Source organism: Labrus mixtus, chromosome 13 (genome assembly GCF_963584025.1).
Source record: "Labrus mixtus chromosome 13, fLabMix1.1, whole genome shotgun sequence".
NCBI lineage: Eukaryota > Metazoa > Chordata > Actinopteri > Labriformes > Labridae > Labrus > Labrus mixtus.
The window spans coordinates 12,115,702-12,130,154 of NC_083624.1; the positions used below are offsets into that span (position 1 = coordinate 12,115,702).

Consider the following 14,453-nt stretch of genomic DNA (forward strand, 5'->3'; position numbering starts at 1 on the left):
AGAATAATTCTAAATTGACAGAATTTTGCCATTTGTTTATGGTGAAGAATCGGGGTAGGACTTGACAAGGCTTCTTCCTATCCCTTCCTATCCCTTTCCTACCATCCTATCCCTTTTCGAAAGAGTCAAATGTGTATTATATTGAAATTGGCTTTTTTATTTTTTTATGTTATACAGATTTTTTTTTTCCATTTGTTTATTCATTTTCATCTATTTTTTAATCGTTCGAAATAAAGAAAGTAAGTTAGAAGGTATTGATGAATCCCAGATTTGTGTGTCAAACGTTCACACAAACAGTTTAAGCACAGATTTGTGTGTACGCACTGTTTGTGAATGAAGCCCAATATGTCTATATGAAGAACATTTTTATTTCTACCGTTATAGTTATAAGTCACTAAGCTGTTTCTTTACTTATGAATAAGAAAAGATCAAAGCTAATTAAAGTCAGCAAAGCAACTTAACTCAGAGTAATCCAGTGTCTGATACTCTAAATCAAAGACTAAATCAACCATGAAAGTGAATAAGTGTTGCATGGTTCCAAACCTGCATGAAAGTCAACTCCCACAGCAAAGAGTGTTCCTGTGATGGGCATGAGCGCCTCACTGTTGTCGTTTGGGTCAAGAGCAATTCCCCGGATTCCCTCATGGATGGAATACATCAGAAACGAGTCAACACCTGAAGAATGGAACATTGCCATTATACCCTAAACATAGGTACTAAAGTGTATTTCATTATTAATGCATTTTATATGTATAGATTAACGCACAGATTAATCTCAATACAATTGTGCAATGTCAACCATAGAAAAAACAGTGCAATTTTATAATGTGAAAAAAACATGTGTGCAATAATCTTCAGGTGCAATAACAGATGTAAGAGATGTACAGAATTTGCAGGACAAAAAAAAACATATTTCTATTTCATTGCACAGTGTCTCCCTTTGTAATTGTTGTAGTTTTTGTCTTCAAGCGTCTTCTGTACAGTTTTTTTTTATTTTTTCTTAGTTGTGACTACAACTTATTTATCTTTTTTCTACTCTCATGTGTATATTGCTATTGTATGTTTTTTTATATATACTTTTGACTTGTTTGTAGAGCTGACTCTGGGAGAAATGCACAAAAATTCCAATGCACCTGTACTGTCCTGTACCTGTGCAAATGGCAATAAACATCTAATCTAAGCTAATCACATGTACTTGACATAGGTAACATGGGATCATTTCTTATCATTTTGAGTTGTCCTAAAAAACATGAATGCTGGTGGGACATAGTGGCAGCTCTGAAGTATATATTTTGGGAAATGTACCTTCGCAGGACATGCGGTCGCTACGCAGGTTGTAGCCAACCGTGCAGGAGCAGCTACGGGTGTTCTCAGAAGTGGGGAAGCAGAGCTGTGAGCATCCTCCGTTGTTTATCTGGCACGGGTTTCTTCCTGAATGTTAAGCACAACCAGCAAAAGGCAAGCAATAAAGCTCTGTACCACACATGTATTAAGGTAGTGAGTTTGCATCAGTTTGTTCTTTAATTTGTGTTAATGCACTTACCTTTCTGACCCTCCCTGTCGTACACCTTCATATGAACCACCCCACTCGTCTTGTTTCTCAGGATTATAAGATTCCGCCCGTCTCTCTTGGTGACCGTTCCCAGCTGTGCAGATTCGTCATCTGCCCACCACAGTTTGCCACCTGCAACCATCAGTGTTCTTTGTTAAAAGCTGTTGCAGAAAACTACAATGGTAGGGTAAATTGCACTATGCTTAAAACTGCTGCATTCAAATTGTGCCACTCAAGTGGGGGTGTAAACAAGCAAAACACTACAGCACAATCAAAAAACTATTTCAAAATACAATGTTATATTTTAGACTTTCCACTGAGGCTGGTAGTCGTATGCCACAAAGACCTTAATAATTTTAGCATTCACTCAGATGATTTGAGTGGGATCCCCCATCCCCTGCTCTGCACACTTTTGAATATGCATGACTTTTGCAGCCTTAAACCGTATCTAGTTTGATAGTTGGGTGAGGTGCTTACACCAGCAAATTCTCCTCCATGACCTCCCTAGATTATGTGTGTGTGTGTGTGTGTGTGTGTGTGTGTGTGTGTGTGTATGTGTGCGTGCGTGCGTGCGTGCGTGCGTGCGTGTGTGTGTGTGTGTCTGTGTGCATGTGTGTTTGTAGGTGTGTGTGTGTAACATCTGAGTTACATTCAATCATCTTCAAGACTGCACTGTTGATGTTGTGTCATTATGTGTCACACACCTCCTGATAAAGTAAGTTGCCCGTCTGGCACTATGTGACAGTGAAGCTCCGGGCTTTAGTAATGCTTCTGCTGTGAGCACAAGTGTTGAGTGTGTTTTTGCAAAAAGGCAAATGCACAATAGGCTCCTGACCCCAGAACTCACCACCACCGTCACCACCACACTATCCTCCAACCTCAATGTCTGTCCTCAGCAGAAATCAGTGATGCACAGTCCAGGCCCTTTGCCACAGACTCCACAAATGTGACAAGAACTCTCAATTTGAAAATCTCACTGAAGTGAAAGGTACAGAAAAGTCAGGTGGCTCCTCTCACTTTAAAATAGACTCTCTACATGGGCTGCAGATGGACCAGAATTTAGTCAACCTTTAAAATATCAGAATTGCAAAAAATGGAGAGTAGCACTAGGTTATGATTTACGACGGAGGATTAGGGCCATGTTAAAAAAAATATTAGGCTGGTCTCGAACTCGTTAATTTACGAGATTATTCTCATAAATTTACGACTTTAATCTCGTAAATTTACAACTTTATTCTCGTAAATTTACTAATTTATTCTCGTAAATTTACGAATTTAATCTCGAAATTAAAAAATATATTTTTTTTTAACATGGCCCTAATCCTCCGTCGTAATGATGTATGTTAATTGTAAAGGTTTATACTGTATTCCCTTGATAGGAAAAAAAAAGAAATGTCAAGGACATTTTTTGACATTGTCTTTTTTGTGTTGCTTTTTCAAACCTACTCAGCAGCAATAGTGAACCCTCATCCATACCAGAGAACACCATAAGATTTCACAACATCAACCCCTTGTATCCCATCTTTGAAAACATAGAAACACTTTGAACATGCATTAAAAGCTTGAGGCTCAGTGTTGTCCCAAAGGTGAACGAAAAAAAACGTGTTTCTTCAAATCAGACACATTTCAATGAGTGACAATGGCAGCTTACACGCAATTGACAAAACATTTGACCCTGGTGGGCATGCTACCCTAGATTAGCTTTGTACCCTAAGTTAATTGAATGCCGCAAGGACCGCTGGCTAGCTGTGATTGCTTGCTTGTGGCACATCATATTCAATTTCCACCTCAACTGCTGGTTTGATTTCAGGCAACCGGCTGATGGATCACCAACATCTTCTAAATAGAAGCCCTCACCTTCCTCTCAAACCATTCTAATAATTACACAGCCCTAGGACCAGTGTGGCTCGACCTTGTGTCACTAACAGTGCCTTCATTATATATTTTCAACACCAAGCCAGAGCAATCATTAAGGCGGTCTCACAAATTGAAAAGGTATGAGGAAATGCAACTTGTTTCTTCAAACACACTTCTTCATGCTGATATCATGCCTTGTCACTTTGATCGATAGCGTTCATTATTAATTTTGCCCGTCAATGACTGAATGCGGGAATCATCAGATTCTTACAGAAGAAGCTCATAAACAAACACATTTCTATAAACATTTGTATATTGCCCTGCACCTACTTGATTGTAATAACTACCTACTTTGTCTAAAATAATCTTAATTCCAAATATCTGTCTAATCCAACTAATTTATCATAGTATGCTAAAATAGAAAACTAAAGAAATATGTATTTCTTCCTGCATATATCTATATAAGGGCTGTCACCATTACTACGTTTCAAAATAACGTGTATATAATAATGTGTAATCTTTGTCACTTTAACGTGTTACTTATCTTTTTTATCACAAATGAATCATTTGACTTTTAATGCTTCATATGCAAATTATCATGGAGCATCATTCTCCTTAATTATCCTTTCAAAGATTAATTTATGATTACAAATCTTGATACCAATCACAGCAGCAGAAAGGGAGACCTCTGCTCATTTAACCCAGCAGCAGACATCGACCTAGTGTGTCATTACAGACTGAAGTTATGAAATGTCCTTGCAGGTAACATCTTCCGACCGAGTAATTTAAAGCATGTGGAGACATAGCTAATGCACGATAATAGGGTGATGGGGTGAATAGGGTGAAACATAGTTGTCACAGTTGTTCCTGTATTTGCATCCATAATGCTGCGTAATAGGCATCTCCATATGTGCAGCAGCCTTATTTGTAATTAAAGTGTCCCCAAGATTTTTTTCCTGACAATCTAAAAAGTAGAAAGAGTGTGAAATTGCTCTATTTAACAGAGTGCACTAATAAAATGGTACAGGGCTGTTCATTCTACCATTCAAAACAATTCCCTCGACATTACAAAATGTCATTTATTGTGATTGATGGAGGCGTGCGAACATTATTTCACTGTTTTGCTGTACCTGCTACTGTTCACAAACCAAGTCATTAGTCTTTGTCACCTTGAGTTCTATCTCCCATTTGTGAAAGGCAATAATGAAGTCTCTATCGCCCCTTTAGTAGAAAGTCCTCCATAGTCAAAGTCTTGAGAAATGCCTCTTATCAAAGAAGAAATGGCTTGTGTTGCAGAATGGTAGCAGCTAACAAAACTTTTGGGTTTAATGCTTTCCACCACAGTGTTATTCTGTAAAACTGTAATTAATACTCTCTGCACAAGCTGATAAAATACCCAACACCTAGGAATCCAAACACAGTGATTAATAACGTGCTTCAACAACACAAAGTATCAGCCTGACAACACTCTGGATTTTATATTTTACTTTTGAAAAAAAATCACTTTGTTCCAGACATACACACATACACACGGCCGCAAACGCACTCACACACACACTCACACACACACACACACACACACACACACACACACACACACACACACACACACACACACACACACACACACACACACACACACGTAACTAACCATGCTCTGTTCAGTATGTTTGCTTCCTTCTCATTACCAGCCTTGGCAAGGAAAATGTATTCACGTAGCTCACTGGGAAGCCTCACAAATTGTCAAGATTGTAGCAGTGTGGAAGTGAGACCATCTCAAATTCAAATACAGGTCAAAACAGATACAGAACTGTTGCGTGATATCATTTTAAAAAAGTTGAGATCAATAATGGGGCAGCTGTGGCTCAGTTGGTAGAGTCGTCGCCTCTCAACCGGTTGAGCAACACGTCCGATGTGTCCTTGGGCAAGACACTGAACCCCGCATTGCTCCCGCTGCTTCAGTGGCGGTGTATGAATGGATTAGTGTTGTACTTACTCTCTGATGTACGTCGCTTTGGATAAAAGCGTCTGCAAAGTGAATTTTACCATTGTAACATTGTGATAACATAACATTTCCACCTTATAAAGTGTAAAGGTGTACAGCCCCAATGCGTGTTTGGTTCTTGGACCTGAAATCTGGTTTTATTGTGTGTACTGCACTTTACATCACTATTGCTATTTTTTGTTTGTTTTTTACTTCATAGTGTGAAAGCAAAGCTAGTATGGCGCTTACATTTACAAACAAACTCTGTCAAGCCTCTTTTTAAGTCTGTACGCATTGGTTAACATTGCCTATTCCTCAGGCTGAAAATCCACCACAGGTCCACTTTAAATCTGTTGTGGACACTACATCAACAAAAAAAAAAAATGATTGTGTGAAAACGAGTGATGACCTGTCTGATATTTTACGTGTGACTAAAGGTGTTCCTCTACTTTTATAGTTTCATCCAATATTGTTGTAATTTCATATAATGATACTATCCTCATTTTATCCCATACATTGAATCTTTTATGTGTGACATCATCTGATTTTATTTCTGAACATTTTTATATGCAGATGCATTCGACCTTTATTCAATCGTTTCAGCTCTGCCATGCTTGCTTTTGTTATTAATGTTTTCACTAACTATCTCAGATTTACCACCTCCAACAAGGATACCTCCTCAGTGAACCTCCGCGGTAAAACTATATTGTATGTATGTTGGGGGGAAAAAGGAACGGTAAAAGCAAGATGCTGTTAGTTTAGGACTGTTGTAATGTGACCAACTGGTTAAGTGTCCGTACAGAACATATAGCAGAACTCATTGTCTTAATTCAGGAAATGTCTAAATTAACCTATGAGTTGATGAATGGTGTGACACACTGGAATGAGCACTGATAACAACAATCAACAAATAATGAACATCTACCTCCCTTTTCATCAAGGAAGGGTGAGAAAGTAAATCATCAATCACTGCTTCACAGTGATTTAATTATCTAATGCCCCTGCTACTTCACACAAAGTGGATCACAACTGTTGCGGTGGCTGAATAAATACCTCCATTCTGCAGCCACTTAACTGGTTAAACACGTAATCCCTCCACACTCTCTGACTAATCCCCAATGGCAATCTGATGCACTTGTGACAACCTCTACTCACCCATCACGGCCAGAGCTGTGCCTTTGACTAACTCCCTCTTCAGAGTCTCCAGCACTTCCAGCCCACTGCCATCCAGATTGCACCTGTTGATAGTGCTGTTGACCGAGCTTATCCAGTACAGCTTGTTGGCAGTGAAGTCTATTGAGAGACCTAAGAGGAAGACAGGTGAAGAGAGGACACCAGCATTAGCACTCATTGTGCTTAGATTTGTAAGGACTAATTATTTGAATTCAAAACATGGCAGCATTTTTGTCACACCATTTAAAAAAAAACAGTATTAGGGACACAAGTTACAAATGCATTGCCAAAACTTAATATGGCTAAAGACCAATGTGTTAAAGATGAATGTGCAACATTTTACACATAAATACAGCAGAAATCCATCAGAAATCCAGTATATCCTCTGCAGTTAACTCTCATGACTGTCTACAATGAGTGAGCTGCGCGAGTCGGGCTGGCTGTGATGTTGTTTGAGCCGTATTTATATCGTGTATACATGGACCGCCGGCCGTCCAGCTCATCCCCTTGCGTATTAAAGCTGTTTAACTGAGGTATTAGAGAAAATAAAAATGAAATACTGTACTCACTGCTTATTTGAATATCACGTCAGCGTTTTTTGAGCACGTTCATTCCGTTTAAATTGACATGCTATGTGTAGCTACGTGCTTAATATTTTGTGCTCCAGTATGATCAGTGTTTCCCCTCGGTTTACAGCGTTGGGGGGGGGGGGAGACACGCCGACACAAACACTTGAAAGAATCTTGGTGTTCATGTGTTACTTTTAATGACAGCTGTCCTTTTCTATCGGAAAGGTATCCTTAAATGACTTCTTTCCTTGATTTACGACTCTATCCACTATCCTATCCCAACAATAAAGGCCCAAAAAATTAATAAATATATATATATTTTTTTACTTGACCTTCAAGGGGGGTGGGGGGGGGGGGGATATAATGGTAGGGGAAACACTGATGATAACTCCTTTCTTGGACAAGAGGGTTGAGGGGTTGGAGGTTAGCCGCTTCAGTGTGGCAGAGGTGCCGCCAAACAGCAGTTTGTTTCGGTTTCACGCTGGTGCTCAAGGGCGCCATCTACTGGAACAAACAAGTTGCACATTCTTCCTTTAACTACAATAGATTTGACTTGTTGGAGATAAAAATGTTCTTACATAAAAATCATTAGCATTTGGGACAATACACCGAAGAAGAGTGTTGCTAAAAAAATAGCATTTATTCTTTTGACTGCATGAAATCCCATAACAGTAATCAATTACTATTCAGTTTAAATCATTGACTATATTGAATACGCGGTTGTGAGTAGGTGCACATGATCTTTCTGATCTTTTATGCACCTGGTTGAGTGAAACTGAAGTGTTTACATTTCCTGGCACGTATCCGATAAGAGCTCCTGTTGGCATGAAAAAATAATGAGAGATACTTTTCATAGAGTATCCCTGTGTTAACTGAAAGCTTTCAGTCGCAGTCCTCCTCTGAAAAACTCAGTCACCCAGCCGTACCTGGCCATGTGTTGGATTTATGCCCGACAGATTCACAGTCACAATGCACCATTAATTTACGCTTGTCCCCAGGTCTACCCCATAATCATAAATGAAGCCAGTGAAATATGGTGCGCTCGGCTATCTGTGTGGCTGACATGGCGGGGAAAATGAAGAAATACAGTGAGGACAAAAGAGCTGTTTGTGTGACAAATGGGGGCTCTGACCTTGAGCTGTGGTACAACAGCAGCTAGAGATGAAGAACAGCTGATGGTTTTTGCTCAATCAAGTTACAATTGCTCACTTAAGCATGCATCAAGCAGGGACAGGGTATACAATCCAAATGCATAGCATATAGAACTACTAGTCACATGAACCTGTAGAAAGAAAAGGATCGAGCAGTGTGGACTGATAAAAGGTCCATATTCATTTTAAATGTAGGGATAGGACATTACATCAACTAGAACTGCTATGTGAAAACACATCTAGTATTGTAACATCAAAGAGAGTTAACTTTCCAAAGATTTGATACCTCCAAAAAAAAATGTAAATTCATCTTTTCCTTTTTAATATTGTCACGCATGGGCGATGGTGAAAAGCAGACCAAATTCAATGATACAGAACAAACAAATACATCGATCGCTTCCCTTACTGTCAGAGGATCACAGCAGGAGACACACACATACACTGCTCCATTATTCCGTTCTACTACTCTGCTCCTGCAATCAGGCCAAGTCAATTTTATTTCTGTAGTGCAAAAGAACAAAAAGGCACATTTCAGGGGTTTGAAAATCAGCGCCTGAGTTGAAAATCAAAATTGTTGAATCAAAATGACATTCCTGCTCTGTCACATAAAATAATGTTGAATAACTCAGCTAAGTATCACTAGGTACAGCAGTGTCATTCACCTTAAGATAATCCTTTAATGATTCCCAGAGAGGAAAATCAGAAGAATTCACTTCAAGAAAAACTTTTTCAGCAGCATGGTTTTGCTTTTCGTTATTGTAGTTCTGGTATCACTGCAATAAGGGGAGATATAACAATCTATGGGTTATAACTATATTATCTGATGATACAAGTCCCCTTTGCTAGAGTTAACGTGGCAAATTTGGCTTTTCCCTAAAACTAAAGAGTACAGTTTGATGTGAGGGGATCCAAGTCAGTATGGTCTCCAGACACAGTTATTTTTTACAGTCGTTAAAAATCATATGGCACCACAGATTAAACATGTTAATATCATACAATAATCTTGCACATAACTTCCTCCATGCTTCACTTAAATCTGTCCAACATGGCATACAAGTATTATATTACAAATAGTTTGGCCTGAACCTGATCCACCTAAAAAGTGTCCTGAGATAACTTTGCTGGTTTGGTACTAAATGAAAATACCAACTTGAGTTATACCAGTCCATGTTAAACGTAGCATCTCTGATGTGACACGACTCTAATCAGCCATCCTTTCCCACTCTGCTTTGGCCTTTTGCCGATGAAACATCATGCTTTCTTTGATTAATTCTCTTGCCACTGTGTTTGCGTGTAGGATCCAATACTTCAGCCTCAGCCAAGACAGCATATGGCAGCTTCCTCCATGACCAACTTGCTCACCAACATCTCTCAAAATGGGCTTGGCAATGTGACTCTTTTAAGTTGAGAGTACAGAATGTAGGAGTTCCTTTTGAAATAAATACTAGAATATACTTCTGCCAACTACCAAGAATCCATGATATCACACTGGATTTAGTTTAAGGAAGCAGTGCTTCTCTACTCAATGTTTCTTTGAACTTATAAACACTGTTTGGCTGTGTCTGTTAACCCTCTTTAGTTGCCCATTTGTTTAGGTTTGTCTGAGCTTAAGAATCCATGCTACTGCTTTCTTCACACCATTCCACCATAGGACCGTCATTCTCCATCATTAAAGCGATACTTCACCCGTTGAAACATGAATCTGTATTGACATTGGGTCATAGTATGAATGTGAAATACATTTTGAAGTTGGTGCCTTCTTGGCCGAGAAAAGGCAGAAAGTGTATTTTTTGGCTCAGCAGGCCACTCCCACTAAGGTCCTCTATTTCAGAATCAGAATCAGAAATACTTTATTAATCCCAGAGGGAAATTCGATCATTACAGTTTCTCCAAAATATACAATATAGCAGTAGAAATATAGTAATAAAAACATTTACAGACATATTTACTTCAACACATAAGACCATTTCCTCAACAGATTCTGAGATTTCTTCCAGAATTGATCTTGGAAATTCCTGGCAGAAAACAGACTCTATGTCTGTGTCCATAGGCAAACAGTGAGAGCACCGACACTACCAGTCCCATTGTTCAAAGAGTTGCCTATGTGAATTACAATTGACTCAAAAAATACAATGATGCTGTATGACTTTACTCTATGAGTTTGTTCATGGTCTGAACAAGATCTTTTGTTTTCTAGTATATGTTTCATGTCATATATAACTTGTTAAGACATCTTTGTAGTTGTTCTCCTTTACAAAATTATAAAGTCTGTTTAACTGCTTATAAAGAATGATTTAAAAAAACCTCAACATGATAGCGAGATTCATTAGGCCTGCTCTGCTTTTTTTCTGTATAATGTTTGTGAGGAGTTGTGAGATATTTGAGCTCTGATTCAAGTTAGAAGAAGAATTTGCCTACAACTCTGTTTGCCATGTTCTTGAAAGTACTCAATGTTTAGAGATTTGAAAGTTTATTGCTGTCTAAGACTTCTGGCTGAGATATGTGGTCTAGTCTCTGACATAATCACACACTTTTACTGTAGCTGGTTGGCATTCCCTACTGAGAAGCTCCTCTTTATCTCCTGCTGCCTCCCATACATCTGCCTGGGTGATATCAGTTGCTGCCTTCTTCTCAAGATGTGGATTCCAAATAAGCATGTGGTCTGATTTTTTTAACTTCAATGGCAATCTTCATCCCTGCATTTGTAGAAAATGCCCTCCACTTGCTTGATACAGCACTGACTGATGATCTAGATAATTGTGTTGAACAAGAACAGTGTTACCTTAGTTGTAGTGCTTTAGATCTACGTACAGCAAACATTGCATAAGGATAAGTAAACACATTTCTTAAAAACAACGATGGAGTTTTATTAAACATTGATTGCAAAAAAGCTAACGATAATTTTTTAGGTTTGTAAAAGTGCTGTCAGCCTAAACGCATTTATTGTGACGCGATTAAGGTCTGAAATTATTGCATTAATTTTTTTTTTATCACATTGATCCCATGCTTTTTTGTCCTTAGGCCCATCGAAGATAAGCCACCGCACAGACAACATCAACTATCCATAGGCACAGTGATGGAAGAGAAAGGCACCTCCGCACCTTTGAATGGCTCATTTCACTTTAAAAAAACTTCAAAAACCACAGCAGGTTTGTATCCAAACAAGAAGTACTTTTAGCTTAAGACAGTACACAACTACAAAATAAAGTACTAAAACGTTTTGGAAATATTGGATTTCAAAAATGATTAAAAATTTGATTTATTGCAATAACTATTGAATATCAGTATTTATTCATGATATAAAACATGTATTCATTTGACACACTAGTTTATAATAAACTAGTTCTGACACATGATACTGCCAATGGCATTGACAGAGAAGGAATTATCTTAGTTAGGAATGGATTAAATGGATGAGATGAAAAATGAATCTGGTACCCATTATTAGCAGCCTATGGCACTATCAGCCTCTTACTTCCCTGTTTGCCCCCATTACATCTCTTAGGCCTGCAGCCGAATAGAGGAGCACATACATAGTCGACACATTGGCAGCCCGGAACCGTATATTTACGTACTATTGTAGAATTTCCTTTTTTTATCTATTTGAGATCGGCATCCACTATCAATGAACGATCTCTCTCTATCGCTGCACCTTGAATGCTTCATGTCCCAAATAGTCTCCACACACCCCAGAGGTAACAGAGAGAGAATGACGTCCTCTGGTACATCCCTCCTTTTAATGTTATGACTGAGGTTAACACTCTCATGTTTAATGCAGACCTTCTTATGCGGTTTATGTGGTTTGACCCCTTTGAAAATGAGATGATTCATCTCAAGGGGATATCCATCAATAAACAGACTTTGAATCAATATCAATCATAATGATCATGATTATGATTTTTGCCATAATCGAGCAGCACTGCTGAGTTGAGAGTATCATTACATCCGTACCCAGAGGCCAAGAAGGGAGCACTATTTCAAATCATGGGATAGAAAACTGGGAAACATCCTCTGGCTCTTTCCTTATAATCACACCTTCCAAATGGAATACATTGAGAAATATATTAATACTTGTGCCCTAGCACATCATTCCATAATGAACATTAATTAAATTGTACTGTTGAAGACTACTTATACAATATATCATTGTCACATATTGCTCTACAGAAGCACTCCAGCCAACAAAACAGTCAAAAGATTTCAAACCACCTACATAAACATGAATAACAGCAAGTTTTCCAGGAGACATCTATCATCAAACAGGCTGCAGCAATTCCAACAACAACAGCAAGTCCTCTGTGAGACATCCAATAGGAAACGATCCCTCATTGTAACATACAAAGCCCCCGTTGGCACATCATTCATTGCACATCAGATATTGTTTGTTTTCTCTGTTGTGCTGAAATACAGTTTCATCTGTTACTTCCACTTATGTTCTTTTTGTTAATTCCATGCCTGTTCAAGGGGAGGAAAATAAAACACACACACACATGATAACATGATAATCCAATATAGTGGAAACACTTGTACAAAATCAAAGCCACTGCTCCAACAATAGAAAGTTTAGATGTGGAAGGATGGTGGAGGATACTCTGGGCTTGAGTTATCTTTTTTCATCGCAGCAGTTTTCAAAGTACTGCCTTGTGTTTGTCTCCGTTTCAGAGTGGAGTCAAATGTTTTGACTTGTAGAACCTTTTCTTGGTCTCAACCTGAAAAGTTCTTTATACTTTCACCAAAGAAAAGTCTGTTGACCTTCTATCACAGTATCAGTTGAGTATCATCACATCACAACTGAGGACATTAGTGTTCCCCTGATTCTTGTGGACAGAGTAGGAAATAGGAAAAAGGAACAGCTACAACTGATCTTAATAGTATTTGGAAAAGTGAGCTCACTTACATATATCTAAGGAAATAGAATAGGTTTTAATCAAGTCAAACTGAGATTATTATAACTTACATGTATGAACCTTCATGAGGTCATCTTTGTCAAATCAAGGCTCAAATAGAAGAAGAAGAAGAAGAATTTATACTTTATTGATCCCGCGAGGGGAAATTCGTTTTTACACTCTGTCTAGTAAACATGCTACACAAACATGAACTGAAATACACACACATGCACAAACAGGATCCTGTGGACATGCACTAATGGAGAGGTCTCAGAGTGAGGGGGCTGCCCTACGGCGGGCGCTCCTGAGCTTGTGGGGGGGGGGGGGGTTGGGTGCCTTGCTCAAGGGCACCTCGGCAGTGCTCAGGAAGTGGCCTGGCACCTCTCCAGCTACCAGACCAATTTCCGGACTTGGTCCGTGCCGGGACCTGAACCGGCGACCTTCCGATTCCCAACCCAAGTCCCTACAGACTGAGCTACTGCCGCCCACAAATAGGATGCTACTTTCAATTTGAATGAATGAATATCAAAGCAAAGCGGTACAAACAGCATCCATCTGTTTATGATTGAAAATGTAATTGAATCCAATTACCATAAATTGAATCCACATCAGAAGAATACTGATAAATCTCATTACTTCTCTGTGTTGTTTTGTGGTAATAAGATGTTTGCAGTGGAATTCCACACACTGTTCCAGACAGTGGCAAAATAACCACACCAAAAAGTGCACGTAGATAACGGAAGGATGTGAGATATGTCGAACCATATTAACATTCTGATCCTATTGCTTTTAATTCAAAATCAGATGAAAGCGTGCATGTAAAGAGAGTTTATGTAAACTTGAACATATACAGCTGAATGGGAGGTCCATCAAATTCAGCTATATTTCGTTTTCGTACTGACCTACAGGATCCCTCTGATTCTGGTGGAGGACCTTGCTGTTACTCCCGTCCATGTTGGCCATGTTAATGGTGTTGCCATCTGTCCAATAGATTTTTCTGTGGGAAGGTGTGAAGTGCATATTTAGTAGTTCAAATAGGCACACGATTCACAGTCAATGAATGTTATGTTGTTAATTAAAAATTGAATGTAAGCCAATAGAGTATTTTCCAACTAACAACCTTGTAAAGATCTACACTAACACTACAATCGTGGAAAGCATGTTATGCTGACAACAACAGGGATTTGATCTTGCATACAGGTCTGATGCCTCATCAGGCTTCCTAATACTTTGCATTGAAGGCAAGGATACTGATGAAGTGAACAGACTGCTCTAATCTAC

General features: G+C 38.8%; 1 protein-coding gene across 1 annotated transcript in view; it reads right to left on the reverse strand.

Annotated features, from left to right (window-relative positions):
* The window catches only part of lrp1bb (low density lipoprotein receptor-related protein 1Bb), a 267,014-nt gene that overhangs the window by 78,884 nt on the left and 173,677 nt on the right, over positions 1 to 14,453 (reverse strand). The window contains exons 31-35 of the mRNA XM_061053736.1: positions 14,075 to 14,169; positions 6,549 to 6,698; positions 1,544 to 1,684; positions 1,306 to 1,431; positions 544 to 675 (exon numbers count right to left, since the gene is read on the reverse strand). Coding sequence (XP_060909719.1) covers positions 544 to 675; positions 1,306 to 1,431; positions 1,544 to 1,684; positions 6,549 to 6,698; positions 14,075 to 14,169 — 644 coding nt within the window. The remainder of the gene's footprint in view (positions 1 to 543; positions 676 to 1,305; positions 1,432 to 1,543; positions 1,685 to 6,548; positions 6,699 to 14,074; positions 14,170 to 14,453) is intronic.